Source organism: Populus trichocarpa, chromosome 11 (assembly GCF_000002775.5).
Source record: "Populus trichocarpa isolate Nisqually-1 chromosome 11, P.trichocarpa_v4.1, whole genome shotgun sequence".
Classification (NCBI taxonomy): Eukaryota; Viridiplantae; Streptophyta; class Magnoliopsida; order Malpighiales; family Salicaceae; genus Populus; species Populus trichocarpa.
Window position 1 is genome coordinate 11,917,464 of NC_037295.2, and position 19,235 is coordinate 11,936,698.

Below are 19,235 nucleotides of genomic sequence, written 5' to 3' on the forward strand. Positions count from 1 at the left end.
GGCCTTCAAGTTGTTAATTCCATATCAAGACCAGTAAAGATATATTGTGATAATTCAGCTGCAATTTTCTTCTCTAAAAATAATAAGAGTGGAAGCCAAAACAAGTTTATCGACATAAAATATATCACTATAAGAGAGAAAGTGAAGGAACATGTAGTGCTCATTTAGTATATTAGCACTGAGTTAATGATTACGGATCCTATTACCATAGCATTGTGGGGAAACACAACATAGGAATCATATAAATTGTTTGGGTCTAGCTAACCCATTTAATGTTTGACTTCATTTTATTTTTGTTAATTGTCTATATATTTTTTTATGTTATTCTTAAATATTAAACTGATGTTTTTATACACATAAAATATTATTTTCTATATATGTTGGTATATATGAAGTTCGCTAGAAAATCTACGATGAAGGCCAAGAAATTGGCATATAAATATAGAACGTGACAAGAGAATCCATTTATTGGCTAATCACAATTTGCCATGTGTGAAAAATTATATAAATAAGATGACCCCTTATGCCATGTTTTTTATATGAAGAGAAAAATAAAAGATATATATTTTTTAAAAAAAGATCAAAATTTCTTATAGTATTTTTTTAACACTAAAACCATAGTTATTAAACCCGACCCGGTAGTTGACCCAGCCAAGGAGCCGGATCCTAGTTTATACGGGTTGACCCAGGTTAACCCGGAAAAATAAAATAAAAAATTTAAAGTTTTAATATTTCATATGAAATAAATTAAGAAATAATTCATTTAGATATAGACTATACATGTTATAAATAATAAAGTTTAAAATATTATTTCAAAATATTTTTCATCTCACATTGAAAAGATATTGTATTATCATTTTAAGTTTAAGTATTTAAACCAAAAATATTTTTTATCTCGCATTGAAAAAATATAATTTTTTTTCTTGTGAACATAAAATATATATACTAAAAGTCTTCAAATTCCATATTAAAAAAATTAAATATTCTTCTAATATTTATATAATGAACTTTGAAAAGGGTTAATAACCAGTTAAAAAATATATAATAAAAGGTCTCTATTTAGGAGCAAAAAAACATTTGAAAAAAAAAAGTTTCTACCGAATTTTGCTGGGTCTTCCGTGTTACGGATCGACCCAGCAAGTAGACCAGGTTTTACTAATTTTTTATTTTTACAGGTCTTTAATCTTATCCAAATCAATCCAATCACTGAATCAACCCGCTAAACCAATCTACATTCAATAAATATGACTAAAACCAATCAAAAGTTGATATTATAAGCTTTAGTTTAAAAGAAATATAACTTCTTTTACAGAGGTCATTTTAGAGGGGCAAAAGAGGGAGGAAAAACTTGTACAAATAAATATTAAACTGTTTTAATAATTATTAACAATTAAAGAGGGAGTCTACTAGTAGTTTCGTACTAACTATCTGGAAGTGTCCATTTTAATATGTTTGGAAATGCAGTGCAAACCGAATTCTTAAAAAAATTTAAATTTTTTTTTATTAAAATTTAATATAGTTTGTATGTTTTGGATTGTTTTGATGTGCTGATATTAAAAATAATTTTTAAAAAATAAAAAAACATCATTGACATGTATTTTAGCACAAAAAATTATTTAAAAAACAACCGCCAATCACCCTAGTAAATAACCCTGAAAATGACAGGCTGTTAAAAGGAGAGATTTCTCTCCTCCGGTGCGGTGCATACACTGTGCTTCGATAGTTCAACTTTATGTATTTTTATTTTTGTCGTTTCAAGTTGTGTAATGTTAGGATTTGCTTAGCTGTGCATGCTCTCGCATACGTTTTATTATGAAAATATTATTTTCGCAAAATATAATTATAGGGTTAAGTGAAGAATAATTCTAAGAATAAATTTATACCAAAAAAAAAGATGGGTTATTTTTTTTTTTGGCGCAATTTATGGAACACATCTATCTACACTTCGGTCCCTATTTTTTTGTAAAGTTTATATTTAGTTATAAAACTTTATGTTTTTACATACTAATTCCTTATAATGTAAAAACTCGAGAAAAAATTATAAAAAAAAAACAAAGCTTTGCACAACTATATTTTAACTATAAAAAACTTCAATTTTGGTTATTGAATTTTTATTCTTTTAAAGAGTGGAGCTAAATAAAGCAGATTTTTAACTTTAATGATATCAAAATAATAAATTAAAATGTAAAATTTTTATTTTGATTTGGTTTAATTTTGGATTCTTAGAGCGATTTATAAGTAAAAAATATGTTTAAGGTCTTGTTTATTTTTGTGTTTTTAAAGTGTTTTTAAAAAAATTAATTTTTTTTTTTATTTTTTTAAATTAATATTTTTAGATTATTTTAATTTACTAATAATTTTAAAAAATAAAAAATATTATTTTAAATAAAAAATATTTTAAAAAGGAACCTCTCTTGTATAACGGAACGGGGTGCTGCTGCTAGTTGTTATTACTGCACATGTTAAACGGGCCCACACTCCATTTCACGTGTCCTTTTTTTTGTTAGCTTCTTCTTTTCTCCTCCTTACTTTATCATCAACTCACTCGAAGTCAGTCACTCTCTTTCTCTACACAGCCAAAACATACTCCTAAGAGTGACCAAAACACACACTCACCGAAGAAAAAGAAAGATCTTAGATCCGGAAGTAATAGACCCTCTTCAAAAACCCTAGTTTCCTTGAAGGAAGATCTGGGTAGGCGTTGCTATTTTGTGCTGTTTTTCTCGTGTTTGTCTTTGTTTTCTTGGATTATCAAGAGATCTAAGTGAATTTGAACATGTTCTTGCTCTTCATTTAGTGAATGTAGGTTCTTTTAGTTAAGAACTGTTGGTGCATTTTTGTTGAAATCAACCATTTTTAAGCTTGAGAGCTTGTTCATTTTTCTGTTTTTTTCTCAATTATTGAGGAGGTTGAGATATCTAGATTTGTTTCATTAAGTTGTTTAATCGAGTGGGTCTTAGTTCATTAAAATGAGGCTTTGTTTGGTTTCTGAGAAAATGCGAGGCAGATGCAAGTGAGTTAAATGGTATACATTTAAGTTTCTTTAAATAAAATAGGTAGAATGGCTTTGTTTGGTTTCTGAGAAAATGTGAGGCAGATGCAAGTGAGTTAAATGGTATACATTTAAGTTTCTTCTAATAACATAGGTTGGCTGCTTAGAATGTGGCAAGCAAGACAGAGAAAAAAAATGCTTCTTAATTTTTAAGTTTCAGTAGAGTATATGCTGTTTGGTTTTCCTAATAAAGTGGTGAAAGACTTTAAGATTGTATTTAGCTAGAAGGCTATATATATATATATATATATATATATATATATATATTTTCCATACTTACTCCTGATTAGTTGTTTGTCCTTGCAGGTGTGTATTTTTACTTGTCTGGTAAAAGTACTTTTCTTGCTGGTCAATAAGGTATGGTGCTTCAGTCTCCGTTCTTGGTTTTAGTTTACATCTCTAAGCATATAGGATGCATCATGGTCCTGTCCAAGGATTACTGAATGTCTTTTGAATGAATGCTTCATGTGGTTGACGCTAGGTTGCAAGGTAACGTGAATGGCAGTCACAGATGCCCAAAACCCTCTCCTTGGAGAAACAACTTGTGGCACTTTACTGCAAAAGCTCCAGGTATTTCATTTTATTGATTGTTCATGTGTATCGCGTGAAGAAATTACAACTTATTGAACCCTGATGTGTAGGAAATCTGGGATGAGGTTGGTGAAAGTGACGAGGAACGAGATAAGATGCTCATTCAAATAGAACAGGAGTGCTTGGATGTGTATAAGAAGAAAGTTGAGCAGATTGCCAAGTCAAGGGCCCAGCTTCTTGAGGCCTTATCAGATGCCAGAATTGAACTTGCACGTCTTCTATCAGCCCTTGGAGAAAAATGTTTTGCAGGATTGGTGAGTAGTTTACACAACTCAGTCTTGTATATCCTGCTTAAGCATCTGTGAAAAGTGTTATGGTGATGTGTCGATGCAAAACTCTTTTTATGGTTAATTGACAATGAAAACAACTGGACTCCTCATGGTTTCCCTTGGTTTTAATTGCAGCCTGAGAAGGCTTCAGGAACAATCAAGGAACAACTTGCAGCTATAGCACCAATACTCGAACAGCTGTGGGAACAAAAAGCAGAGAGAGTAAAGGAGTTTTCTGATGTACAGACACAGATTCAAAAAATATGTGGTGAAATTGCTGGGAACTTGAATATAAATGGCAATCCTACAGTTGATGATGCTGATTTATCCCTAAAGAAGTTAGATGAATATCATGCCCAACTTCAAGAGCTTCAAAAGGAAAAGGTAAATCTCTTCATCCTGGTAATGGTGCATCAGATAATTTCTAGCTTTCTAGATATGTCAAGTTAATCACTAACTGCTTATTTTACATTGTAGAGTGATAGGCTGCACAAGGTCCTTGAATTTGTGAGCAGTGTGCATGATCTCTGTGCTGTCCTCGGGATGGACTTTTTCAGTACTGTAACTGATGTTCATCCAAGCTTAAATGACTCGACTGGCATGCAAAGCATTAGCAATGATACATTAGCAAGGCTGGCTAAGACAGTCTTAGCATTAAAAGAAGAAAAGAAGCAGAGGCTTCATAAGGCAAGTCCTTTGCATTTCAGTATTGGCTGCTATGGAAAGAAGAGTACGTTTTCCTTGTTACGTTTCCAGAAAAAACTAAGACTTTTGTGCTAATTGAAGGCTTTTGCCAAATACTGATCCTCTATCCTCTAGATCAATCCATAGCATAAAAGTATGTTCTGTGATGAAGAAATGGAACAGGAATTTGCTCAACTTTAAACAGAAAAAAGATCAGTTATGTTTTATCAGGATCCTCTTTCCACAAGGCTTGTTTTTCTGTTGTTAAATAAGTTTATCTTGTAATTCAGATACATATCTTCCAACAAGAAAAACATTTGCATTAGATTTCTGTTGGCATCTTCAAAGCATATGAAACAAGCATTGTTTCCTGTTGATTTGTACTTTACACACACACACACACACACACACACAGAGCACCAGTATAATTTGTATCACATCCAAAGGGGACAAACTGTAAGGTTTCTGTTGTAAAATATAGTGCAATGTTGGATGTTTTTCTGTGTGTGCTTGAATTGAACCAAATCCTTCTGTTGAGATTCAAAATATCTTTAATTTTTATCTTCCCACTACAGCTTCAAGAGCTGGCAAATCAGCTCATGGACCTGTGGAATCTGATGGATACTCCCATGGAAGAAAGGAAATTGTTTGACCATGTTACCCGTAACATGTTGGCTTCAGTTGATGAAGTGACTGTTCCCAAAGCTCTGGCCCTGGATCTAATTGAGCAGGTATTTGGATTCTGCAAGTAAATATACCTACAAGTTTAAATAAGCTGTGAAAGCTATATACTTTTTGTGGTGAAAACTGTGAAAGCTGTATGCTGATTTTACTATTATTTGGTTTTAAGGCTGAGGTTGAGGTTGAAAGGCTTGATCTGCTAAAAGCCAGCAGGATGAAAGAAATTGCCTTTAAAAAGCAAGCAGAGCTTGAAGAGATATATGCCCGTGCTCATGTAGAGATAGCCCCGGATGTTGCTCGAGAAAAAATTATGGCACTAATTGATTCTGGAAATGTTGAGCCTGCTGAATTACTGGCTGACATGGACAATCAGATATCAAGAGCCAAAGAAGAAGCTCTAAGCAGAAAAGAAATTTTGGATAAGGTTGAGAAATGGATGTCAGCATGCGAGGAAGAGAGTTGGCTAGAAGATTATAATCGGGTACTATTATCTCTCTCCCTCGCTCTCTTTCTATGTATGTATAGTGTCAATCTGCTGTTTTGATAATTTCAATGCCCTTTTCCTAGAGATCTCTCTGCTCCTGGGTCCTGTAAGAAATTCCTGCATCAGGAGCCGATATATAGATCCCCTTTTATATGGGAAATATTTGTTTATTTTTTCTTACCCTTGTTTTCTTCAGCAGATAATAGGTTTAAGTGAGTGATCTTGCTTGCTGATGTTTTTGTGTATCTAATTCTGTGATTGCGTTTGCCTAGTAATTATCTTTGTACCTGGTTTTCTCTGGCAGATAATAGGTTTATGCAAGTGATCTTGCTTGCCGATGATTTTATGTTATGTAATTGTGTATTCCACATTTGCCTAGTAACAGGATGTCTGTCTCATTGACATTGTATGACTGGAAAAATTCTGAGTCTGAATGGTAAATGATGAAGTAAATATAGTGAAAATATTGATAGATCAAACTAGATGTTCTAAAAGCAGATGAAATTATTTGTACCACAACTGATTTGATGGTTTATGGTTTAACTTAAATGGCACTGTGTTGCTGAAACAGGATGAAAACAGGTACAATGCCAGCAGAGGTGCACATTTGAATCTCAAGCGTGCAGAGAAAGCCCGGATTCTGGTTAACAAAATTCCAGGTATCTGTAGAATCAGGGAAACACAGATGGCACAATCAACATCATTTTCTTCTCTTTTTGAACTGTTCTATGTTGATGTGTTGGAATCTGCATCCAGAGATTTAATTGGTTTTGTTGGCCATGTAGCCTTGGTTGACACCTTGGTTGCTAAAACTCGGGCTTGGGAAGAAGATCGAGGCATACAGTTCGCATATGATGGTGTTCCTCTCCTTGCCATGCTAGATGAATATGCCATGCTCAGGCAGGAAAGAGAAGAAGAGAAACAACGGATGAGGGTGAGTTCCAATTTAGTGATTATTACATGTTCAAGCACATGCATGCATGCATTTAAACCACATTGTAGTTGCTTTATTTTGGCCTAGAATGAGCTTTGTTCAATCTTCTACCTTGCTAAAAGTAGACTGATATGACAGGATCAGAAGAAGTTCCATGAGCAGCAAAACACAGAACAAGAATCCAGTTTTGGTTCCAGACCCAGTCCTGCCCGACAAGTTAGCACAAAGAAGGTGGTTGGTTCCCGTGCAAATGGTGGCGCTAATGGAACTCCCAGCAGGCGGCTATCTCTAAATGCTCATCAAAATGGGAGCAGGTCTACAACTAAAGATGGAAGGAGGGACAATAGGCTATCCGGTCCTGTTGGTCCTGTTAACTATGTTTCTATATCGAAAGATGATGCTGCCTCCCATGTTTCTGGCACTGACACTGCTACTGCTTCACCGTGATAAAATAAGAGACATGTAGGTTTACATCCTTGATATATTATTGCTGTTACTTCTAGGAGCTTGTTGTAGTCTAATAGATGTGAAAACTGAGTAACTGGAGAGTAAACTGTTTTTAGTTGTGTATCTTAAACTGGCATCTTGAAGCTGTTCCAATCCTTTATGCTCATATCTTGGAACGATTTTTCTGTTGTAGTGCCTGGTTGCTCAACGCTTAGCATCATCTAATGCAGGACCGGCTATTGAATGCTCTACTAGAATGGATAAACCATGAGATTTGAACTGTGAAATGTAGGGATGACAAAAGTTGTTTGCTAAGAAACAAATCACTGTTGATTATTATAGTGATTTGTATTTTTTCCTTTTTTATTGTATTTTTATAGGCCTTAAATTGATGGTTAGGTAAATCATATTTATTAAAGAAAGACTATATTCAAAGATAGGGCATTAGAATAAAAAACACGGTTTTGTTAAAAATTGGGGTTAAATGTACACTTTAGTTTTTTAGATTATAAGTTTTTAGTCTCAAATAATTTGTGAAATTTAATTTTGATTTCAAACATGTTTTTTTTTTTTTTTTAATGATTTGAGAAAAGAGAAAGAGAATGACTTAATAATTAATATAGTTAAAAATAAGTTTTTCTCAGTTTAAAACAGACGAATCTGATTTTCTAGCAATCAGAGTTGCTGAAATTTGGGTAACAGAGACGATGTGCTGTCTCTATTTTTTTTTCCTTCAAATCATTAAGGGTGTCATCCACCTTCTAAGAAAATTAAAAAACAAATAAGGCCCAAACACGTGGGCTGCTCGAAGCCCGTGTCCCTGAGCTTTTTTGTGAAAGCCTAGAAGCTTTGAGCCTTCCTAGCCCGACTAGACCTTTATATATATATATATATAATTTTGATCTAAAACAGATACTTATAAAATTAAAAACCATCAAAATATCAAAGTGATTAAAAAAAAAATTCAAATTGAAACAAATTATGTTGTGCAATTAATAATCAACTAAATATTAAGTAATGAAATTAAAAAAAATAAAAAACAAATGCAATTGTAATTGATATATATATATATATATATATATATATATATATATATATATATATATATATTGTTAAACCCAATTAAGTTTCATGACTCAAGTCAAGTCATGAATTTGATTTATTTAGTCTAGCTAGGTAGGAATTGGGCTTGATATTTTTTTTTCATAAATAGTTTTTAATTTATTTAATTAGATATATACATGAACTTTTTGAATTTCGCTTGAGATTTTTTTATGTACAAAAACACGTTGTAAAAGTTTGTATATATACTTTTTTTTTTAAAAAAAACAATATTTAACATGTGACGAAATATGAGTCAAATAGCTAGTTTCATCTAAACTTGATAGATACCAATTCAAAATCAACCTAAATGGGTGATGAATAAAATATAAATATTGTCAAACTCAATTCTATAAAAACATTTATAAATTTATAATGAATACTCGTAGAGACTTGATAGATATGATATGGATATATAATTGTTTTATTCATTAATAGATAAGGTATCAATATAGTAGAAATATGATCCGTAAATATCCATTATTATCCTTAAATGATACTATTAATCAAGAATTCCATCCACTAGCTTTATAGGAAAGAAAAATGTCATTGCCATTATTCTCTGCTTGTTGTGTTAGGAGACATGTGTTTGAATTAAAGTTTATTGCATATTCTTCTACGTACTTGAAAGATAGATAATTATTATCTTATGCAACGATATATATATATATACACACACACAGAAACAAAGGTTTACTTTATATTTTTATCAAACTCTAATTTTCTACATGGTATCAGAGCCAATTATAGCCAACACTTCTTCTGCTATAATTCCAACAAGTTCTTCCATATCAACCAGTATTTCTCTAATTTTTCTAACATACCTATGATTTTATTTTTATATTAGGAGACATACTTTAACACTAACAAACTAGATTTCGAAGTTCCTAGTGTTTATGTTTCTTTGTTACAGGAATTTGAATATGTATTTCCCAATAAAATTCCAAGTAGATTTCCACCTATAAGAGAAATAGAACATCAATTTGGCCTAGTACTAGGTTTGACTATTCCTAATATACCAGCCTATAAAAGTAATCATGAGGAAACAAAGAAGTTTTAAAGGTAAGTGAATGAGTTAATGTCAAAGGGGTACATTCAAGAGAGTATGAGTTCATGTGTTGTTCTCGTACTTTTAATACCTAAGAAAGATGGTATTTGGAGAATGTGTGTTGATTGTAGAGAAATCAATAACATAACTGTAAAATATAGACATCCTATCTTTATATTAGATGATATGCTTAATGAATTATATGGATCTTGTTTGTTTTCCAAAATTAATCTTAAAAGTAGATATCATTAAATTAGAATGAAAAAAGGTAATGAATGAAAAATTGCTTCTAAAACTAAAGATGATTTGTATGAATGGTTAGTCTGAGCATATAGATCATTTAAGATAGATACTTGATGAGTTTAGAAAGGAAAGTTTGTATGTAATCTAAAGATTATTTTGCTTGGAAAAGATTGTTTTTCTTGGATGTATTGAGATGGAAGAGGCTAAGGTTAAGGCTTTAAAAGAGCGGCCTACACATAAAACGGTGAGTTATGTAAGAAGTTTTCATGGATTGGCTAGTTTCTATAGAAGATTTGTGAAAGATTTTAGTACAATAACTGCTTCATTAATTGAAATTGGAAAGAAAATAGTAGGTTTTAAATGGGAAATAGAATAAGAGAAAGCTTTTAATTTGTTAAAAGACAATCTTATTTTGGTTCCATTACTTACTTTGCCTAACTTTACAAAAAAAATTGAGATTGATTGTGATGTTTCAAATATAGGTATTGAAGTTGTTTTAATGCAGGATAAAAAGCCCATAGTCTATTTCAGTGTAAAGCTTAATGGAACAACTCTAAACTATTTGATATATAATAAAAAGTTGTATGAATTAGTGAGGACTTTGGAGACTTGACAACATTACCTTTAACCTAAGGGGTTTATGATTCATACCGATCACCAATCTTTGAGACACTTGAAAAATCAAGGTAAGTTGAATTATAGACATGACAAGTGGGTGGAATTTATTGAGACATTTCTATATGTCATCAAATTCAAGTAAGGTAAGAAAAACATAACTGCAGGTGTATTATCATGAATATATATTTTTCTTAATACTTTGAATACTAGACTTTTAGAATTTGAGTATGTGAAAGAATTATATTTTGATGATAATGGTTTTGGTGAAATTTATTTCTAGTGTAAACTTACGACAGCTAATAGATTTTTTAAGCATGATGAATTTTTATTTAAAGATAAAAGATTATATATACCTAATTGCTCAATGCATAAATTGCTTGTAAAGAAAGCTCATTATAGCAGATTAATGGGACACTTTAGGATTACTATAACACTAGAAGTTTTATATAAAATTTTTTATTGGTTTAATATGAAAAGAGATGTGCAAAGAATTTGTGATAAGTGTATATCATGTAAACAAGCTAAATATAAATTGATGTATCATGGGTTATATGCACCTTTACCTATTCCTAATAAACCTTGGGTTGATATTTCTATGGACTTTATTTTAGGTTTACCTAGGTAAAGAAAATGAAGAGACTTCATATTTGTTGTTGTAGATAGATCTTATAAGATGACGCATTTCATATCTTGCCATAAAACCAATGATGCAATGAATATAACAGATCTATTTTTTATGGAGGTAGTTCGGTTACTTGGTGTTCCAATGAGCATTGTATCTGGTCAAGATTTTAAATTCTTGAGCTATTTTTGAAAGGTTTTGTAGTGTAAGTTAGGAACTAAACTTTTATTTTCTAGTCAAACTGAAGTAGTAAACATAACTCTAACTAAATTATTAAGAGCTATCATTTAGAAGAATCTTAAAAATTGAAAAAATTGTTTGTCATTTATTGAATTTGCATATTATAACAGTGTGCATTTTATTATTGATTATTCACTATTTGAGATTGTTTATGGTTTTAATTATTTAACACCTTAGATTTGATTCATTTCCATGTTGTGAAAGGGTTAGTCTTGATGGTAAAAAAAAACACAAGTGGTGAAAAACTTACATGCAAAGATATGACAATAGATAGAGAAAAACAATGAGCAATATGCGTTCAAGGCTAATAGAAGACGCAAATTAGTAAGGTTTGAAATACGAGATTGAGTTTGGGTGCATATAAAAAGGAAATGTTTCATGAACAAAAGATATCAAAATTGATGCCTCGAAGAGATGATCATTTTCTGACCATAGAGAGAATTCATGACAATGCTTGCAAAATGAATCTACTAGGTGAGTATGGTGTTAATGCTACATTCAATATTTCTGATCTCTCTTTATTTGAAGTAGGTGATGATTCGAGGATGAATCATTCCGAGAAGAGAGGGAATGATGCAATCCAAGCAACACCAAGATACCCATTAAAGGTTTCAATTGGTCTAGTGACAAGACTTGGGGCTAAGAGGTTTAAAGAGACTTTCAATGGACTTCTTCAAGACACATGGTGTAATATCATCAAATTTAAATATCATATATATCATGAACATTCTCAATTATTTGATAAACTAGGGAATTGTTTTTTTGCAAGTTCCTGCTGAAAATTCAACAAAGTTTTTCCTGTTTTCAAGCATACTAAGTTATTGATATTTACTCTAACACACATTTAATCTCAAATTTTACCTTTGATCCAACCATCTTGGATCATATCTTATTCCAATTCTATTCTTAATGTTCCAACAATATACAAACATTCTTTCTTAATATCAAACAAACATATTACAAAATAAACGAAGGAATTTAGAACATGAATTATCCAGTAAACATGTATTTAATAAAATAAATAAATATGTAAAATTTACAAGTAAACACACAATTCATCTACTTAAAACACATCATTAATATATATTAGTCAACATACCCTACACAATATTGTCTATAAATACTTATCATATTTAAAAGCTTACAATACCATAATAATTTTGGTTTCCCTCACAAACACTATAATTCTGGCAAACCCATTTAGTTCTTTATAACCTTGCTATCCCCTCGTAGATGATGTGCTTAATTGAAAATAGCTTCACTAATGACATCAAGGTATTACTTTTAAAGGATTTTATGATATTTAAAATAATATACAAGAAAAAAAAAGGTCTTCAAAAGAACCTTGATATAATTTCATAAGATCTCGAGATTTTACCAAAGAAAAATCCTTGTTAAAAATAAACATTTGTGTTAAAAGATAACTTAACATGCCAAGTAACATATCTAGTTTATTTGTTTCTTATAAGAAATTAGCTAAAGAAAATGAATCCTTGAAAGCTTAAGTTAATGACTTGAATTCAAATTTAATTAAATTCATAAAAAGAAGAGATAATCAGACTGCCTCATAGGATATTTTTTTAGAAAAGTGACTTGAATACAATCCCATGAAAAAGAAAAAAAATTATAAAAACTTTTTTTTGTTAGTAGATCATTGATTTCCAACTTATTTAGTACTATGAAGTAATTATGAAAAAATAAAGGCTTGTTGCTTCCAAATGCACACACAAAAAAGATATGGGTAATATTAAGATGATTTAGGTATGAAAAAGCATATTTACTAAACCCATAAAAATTGAACACCAAAATCAAGAAATTAAATTATTTTTGCAGGGGAAGAATAATAAGAGGTATTTGGACAATGAATTTTTGAGACATATGACTATTGACATATTTCAAATTCACATCCTTCAAAATCTAAGAAATATTTGGTGATGGTTTTCATAACATCATTTACTAGAATGTGACATTTGCTAATTGATAAAGTACGTGAAATGTTCATTTAAAGCTAAAAAAGTTGTGTAAAAAACTTAGGCACTCTAATTGCTTTACCTAGACCTATTTGATACAATACAATGAGGGTAACTAACCTCTTTATCTATGTATAAATAGGTTTTGTTTATTGCGTACAAGGATGAAACACTTCGAACTTTCTGAAGATTTTGCAAAAGAGTTCAACAAAAAAAAGTTTTGTTATTTCAAAAATTAAAAATGACTATAATGACAAATTTGATAGCACTACTTTTGATAAGTTTTGTATAGAAAATAGTTTTAATCATGAGTTTTCAACACCAACTTTACAACCAAATGAGATTGTTTAGAGGAAAAATAATTACCTTATAAAATTAGAGAACTATGCTTAACTATTAGTATTTTTTTTTTCATGTTTCAAACTGCATTTTCATTTTAGATCTAGATCATTGATTTGAATAAGTTCAATAAACTCAGTTAATCTAACAATATAGTTAAGAAAAAAACATCGATAATAAATAAAGCAAACAAAAGAAAATGACAATAATTAATTATAAAAAATAAGTTGTCAATACCATACTCGGGATAAATTTAATCAATAAATTTAATTTAATTCAATAACATAATTTTTTTAAGAAAAGCTTAATTTAACGAAGAATAACAAATAAAAAAACAGTGATAACCCGGGTCATTTTCAAATTTAGTGAAAAATCTTATAGAAAGCAAATAAAAAAATAATGGAGTCCAATCTCCAATTAAATAAACACTGAATGATGAAACTAAAAAAATATAAGCTTAGAAAAAGGAGAAAAAAAAAAACAAAGCATGCCTTGGTGAATCTCCTAAATTTAGGTTAATTTTCCAAACTCGCAAACCATAAAATACTAGACACGGGCTCAATTAAAAAGTTTAATTCCCAACCAATTTAATGTTGAAAGATAAAATCATAACAAAAAAATCAATTTAAAAAAATTAACAAAGTAAATAAAATAGTAATCAAAGGAATGAAAATCAAATCTGATAAGAAAAAAATTAAAAGAGGATGAAATCATAAAAAAAAACTATATTTAAAAAAATTATCTCAAATAAAACAAATAGCAATTAAAAGAATAGGGACTAAATTTGAAAAATAAAAAAAATTGAACGATGATGAAATTGAAAAAAAATATTTAATTTTATAAATTATTTTAACTAAAACATATAGTAATTAAAATAGCATGGATCAAATATAAATAAAAAACAAATTGAAGGGTTGCTTTGAAAATTTAAAGGGTCAAACATGAAAATCAAGGAGAGAGAAAACAAGGGGAAAAAGAAAAGGTTTTTAACGCCAAACTTAAGGCCAATAAGCCACACGCACTACCTAGTGATGGTGGGCCACCAAGAGAATTCCAACACCATCACGGAAAACGGTGTTTGGTCATCAAGAGACGCCTTACGCACTACTAGTCTATATTATTTTTAAATTATATTTTATATTTATTAAAATATCAAATTGCCTTTTAGTCAAATTAATTATAACTAAAAAAAATAGAGTGAAAAATACAAAAACACCCCGGAAGCCAATTAAAGAATTTATGCTTTTAAGTCATTTTATTGTGCCCAAAAAAAGTAAAAATACAAAAAACAAAAACCTTAGATTCTAGTTCAATAATTTTTGTTTTTTTAAGTACTGCACTTTAAAAATATAAAAAGACCAAGTTCTTTTGAAATAATCTAATAATAACTAATGAAGCTAGTAAAAAGATTATATTGTTTCTAATAGCCAATTCAATGATTTTCTTTTGAAATAACATATTCATCATTTTACTGTTTCAATCAACAACGAAGTGAATTGGTGAAACCTTATATTTATGATATTGATAACCTATTGATGATAAAAATACAAAGAACCCTTTTAGAATGTGTTTGGAAACGTGATTTTGATTGTTTGTGAAAGTATTTTTATTTATAAATGTTTTAAAATAATATTTTTATTATTTTTTTAAAAAATTATTTTTAATATTAACACATCAAAATAATTTAAAAACACAAAAAAAAAATTATTTGAAACAAAAATAAAAATATTTAAATTTTTTAAAAATATTTTAAAACATAAAAACAAACATAACATTAGAAACAGTTCTTTTACGGTTTTGCTATGCTTAACAACATAGAACTACATGTATGATATGTTTTACCACAAGCTGTTAGCCACAAGTAACGAGTCCCAACATCTTGCTAGGTGGTGATTTCTTAATCATAATGACCCAGAAACACATGACACTATATCACATTTAGTGCGTGTTTGGCAGTGTGGTTGCGGATACTTTTCAAATAACTTTTCGTGCTAAAATGCATGCAAATGATATTTTTTTATTTTTTAAAAATCATTTTTGACATCAACACATCAAAACGATCTAAAACGTATAAACCATATTAAATTTTAGCAAAAAAAAAAAATTTCAAATTTTTTGGGAACGCAGGTTGAACCGCGTTCCCGAACACTGCCTAAGTTTCGTTCATCGAACAGCCAAAAAAAAAATCATTTCAACTGCCATTCACATAACATCCAATAAAGATGGTCCCGAGGCTCACATGCTTAAACCAAACGGTTGATAGGCTTCATTATCAGATGCAGAAACCCTCGTGTGCCCAATATACTTGAAGCTCAGCCAATGTCTCAGCATGTTTGAAATATTATGTTCGGAAAGAACTGAAATCTCTTCTCTAAAGCTGGCACACAAGACAGCTGAAAGGTACAAAGGTGAAATATCTTCATCAATTATATTCTTTTGCAGCAATTATTTCATTCAAATTACATATTTGTAGGCAAGGTCTGAAAGACAGGCTGCTAAAGTGTTCTAAATTAAATCAGACTGCGAAGCAGCTAAAGAGAACCACGACAAATATATAAAAGGAAAAAGAAAAAGAAAAAAAATCAAAGTCCACACTGATAAAATTATACAAACCCAAAACGAGAAGATACATGACGATTATTGAAGCATAAAATCATTATTTCTCTAGCAACCAATGCTTGTTTACCAAAAAAGGTACAGTGTGCTCATTTGGGATAACTTCACTCCCCTTCACTTAAAATCGGAACTATGAGAGGTTTCATCTGTGCTAAATACACAATTGCCCACCTAGCAGACAACAAATAGAAAATTATTGCAGGGGTGATAGGAAACAACTGCATGCAGTTCTCAATAATAATAATAAAAAAAGAACCTTAAAGAAAATAGAATGAACAGGTTTCCCAACCATGCTCCAGGAAAAGAAAAAAGTGCATTGCAAGCAGTTGAATGCAAAATCTGAATAAAATAGATTATTGATGCTTTTGCTACTCCAACAAAATCATGAACATCACGCTTTCATCAAGGACGGGAGTGAAAATATTATTCAACGAACAAAAAAAAAAGAAAAGGGTAAAAAATATAATTTGGTAAACTTAAGTATGCTTTGAAGGTGCAATTAATCTACATGAACCTACATGAACCTGTTCCTCCATGACTGCCTCTCAAAGGTCATGCAAGTCATGACTCTTGCCATTTTACAAACATGCCATAGCACTAGGGTGTCTTTGTTCATATCACTGAAAAAAAGAATGAATGTTTCCTTGTGGTAAAATGGAAAAAAAAAATGACACTGATAGCAGTTCCTCCTCCAACATGATGTGTGGTACTATTACCATCAGGCTGATTGTTGCTACAATGGTAAAGGAGCAGAACCCTCAAAGCTAGCAAATGGAGCTTTCCCAACACATTCTTAGCTATCCGAGAAGGAAACATGTGCGAAGAGAAGAAACTCAAATTTGTACACCCAGAAGTTTGAATTTAACCTAAACTACATAATGGATAAAAAAATGAATAATTTTCTGAGCGGCTATTGACAAGGAATGAAATTTACAGGCAAATCTGCAGTCAACCTGAAGGAAAATTTACGAGAAAAGGCATAAACAAGACTTGTACTCGATAATATTGTGTGATGGTCATGGTTTTGCAACATCTTGACGGATTACCTTTCTAGTATAATCATCAGTCGTCTAAATTTATGGATGCATGCATGCAGCTTGAACACTAACCACATATATCCAAGACACAGAAGCTCATAAATGAAATTCCTTCTACATGGAAAATCAAAACAGTTGTAGAAAGAAAAAGAAATACAAGCGAATACAAACTTACATCATCCAGCAGCAGACTGTTGCTGTCAAAACCAATGTTAGGTGGAGCCTGCAATGAAAAAAACCCAAGATTAGCCATATTGCATAAGAAGAAAAGGAACAAGAGGCTACCGTACCGACGTTGTATTCACTTAATCAAATCTGATTAACTTAATGCACACACAGCCTTCTTTATCTCCTAATTAAAGAGATCAGAAAAATACAAAGGTCTCACCATTAAAATACTCACAGTGAGTGAGATAATGATACTTAAAATGCATGGGCAGTGGATAGTACTTTAATGCAATCTCTTATTGAGCAATTGTATCATGCATGCTTCAACACGGATGCAGAACTTGAATTGGGGGCTACAAGAATGAGCATTCCCGGAAAATGTTTCTTCACGCACAGGGTCAGTACAGCATAAAGGTGTGATGTTATGCAGGGGGGGTAGCATAAAACTACAAGCACTTGCGTTTAGTCAATAAAAAACAAAGAGTTGGTTTATGATTTTATAAAGACGTTTCCCTCTATCCAAAAGTTTGACTTTTGCAATGTAAAGCGGTAGAGGAGTTGTCTTGATGGATGAACTGGATATACACAGACAAGTGAAAAAACAGAAAGTAGACACAATCAAATGTGGGTTTTCACCACGAACCGAAGAAACAAATAAAACATAACTGGACAGGAAGCAGTGATTTTGCTCATCAAAACCCCAACTACTGACACATGCAATTACAGATTCGCAACATCAAAAGGACTAAAACAGATACTGGAAGATTATTGCTTCTTATTTAATGTAGTGTGGGGAGAGGGAAGCAGTAGAAACCGAGATTACAGCAGTCTATTTATATTATTAGTTTAAGCCCCAGGATTCCTCGTCTTAGTCCCCAAGTAGAACTACTTAGCCTATAAAGGAAATGTTCTAAAAAGTCACAAGCATTAAGTAACCCGTGATATAAAAATACTAGAAATATATAGAATAAATTCTGAACAAAGCTCCTCCGTAATATTATTATTAGTTGCAGAAAATCAATGCCAACAGAACCACCTATGAAAACAGTCTGCATTTGGAAATGCATTTACAATTCAATTAAATGGATACGGCAACCTCTTACAAGTAACTACTTTTCTTTGTTCTTCTTTTTGAAAAGAACAATAGCAGCAGTTTAATTGAATCACACGCATCCCATGCTTTTTCTTAAGAAAAAAAAACAAATAAATAAATTGAAGTGATAAAGAAAAGGAAGCATACAAATTAGTGGAGGGTCCTCTGTTGCAGCAGATTCTGGTACAAAGCGAAGCGATTATTCCGACAACTACGAAAATCAGTGTCGTTACCAGAAACCCCATCTCTCTTTATTCGATATCCAGATTTCTTCCTGCAAAACAACTCCATCAGACAGCTTTCTGACCCACGATGAAATACTTGTTTAATAAGAAAGTCGGTATCGGATCTTACTTGGGGATTTGATGGTGAAGCTTCTTGTCCTTCCTTGTTCAGGCTCTCGCTTCGCTGTTGCTTGCGAGATCCAGCTTTTCTGTCTTTCTCTCTGCATTTGGATTTTAGGCGATGATGCTAATTACTGCATCCACCCATTACTCCTGGCCCAATTCTTAGTTAATCAGACTTTGGGTTATTGAGGGCCCATATCATTGCTTCATGCCAATTTATATCATTACTCAACTTCAATTTATAAACTACTAAATAATTTTATTTATTTTATCATAATAATTTAATTAATTATGTAAATTATTAATATTATTATATACTTACTCTATCGTACACAATATCCCAGAATTTTTATAAATTTAAAGGCACTATAATTTTAATTATAAGTAATCATAGCAAATCCTCCTACTTTGATGTCAACAAAATCTTTTCATCTAGTAATTTTGGGATTTCTCAATTGTTTAATGTTTTCTTAAAATTTTCATGTCGGTTTGATTCAAATTAACACATTTTTCTAATTATTTAACAACATTTTCATGTTGTAGCTCAATTGATTAGTGTATATCTTAGTCTAAGGTTGTAAATTTAATTTGTGTGGGGGAAAAAAATATTATTTATTTATTTAAAAAATAAATAAATATTGAGGAAAGCAT

The 19,235-nt window shown here is 30.9% G+C and overlaps 2 protein-coding genes across 2 annotated transcripts; one reads left to right on the forward strand and one right to left on the reverse strand.

Moving 5' to 3' along the window:
- Positions 1–2,526: 2,526 nt before the first annotated feature.
- On the forward strand, positions 2,527–7,334 carry LOC7483643 (65-kDa microtubule-associated protein 1). Its single transcript, XM_024581696.2, has 11 exons — positions 2,527–2,694; positions 3,359–3,409; positions 3,534–3,622; positions 3,694–3,897; positions 4,048–4,296; positions 4,390–4,599; positions 5,172–5,327; positions 5,447–5,758; positions 6,333–6,420; positions 6,547–6,695; positions 6,834–7,334. The coding sequence occupies exons 3-11, from the start codon at positions 3,551–3,553 to the stop codon at positions 7,140–7,142; spliced, it is 1,749 nt and encodes a 582-aa protein (XP_024437464.2). The 5' UTR covers positions 2,527–2,694; positions 3,359–3,409; positions 3,534–3,550; the 3' UTR covers positions 7,143–7,334.
- An 8,388-nt stretch (positions 7,335–15,722) lies between these two features.
- Positions 15,723–18,759, reverse strand: LOC7471873 (V-type proton ATPase subunit e1). The gene is made up of 4 exons (XM_002317318.4): positions 18,592–18,759; positions 18,385–18,511; positions 17,152–17,199; positions 15,723–16,110 (listed from the first exon to the last, which is right to left on the reverse strand). The coding sequence occupies exons 2-4, from the start codon at positions 18,480–18,482 to the stop codon at positions 16,044–16,046; spliced, it is 213 nt and encodes a 70-aa protein (XP_002317354.1). The 5' UTR covers positions 18,483–18,511; positions 18,592–18,759; the 3' UTR covers positions 15,723–16,043.
- Positions 18,760–19,235: the final 476 nt, after the last annotated feature.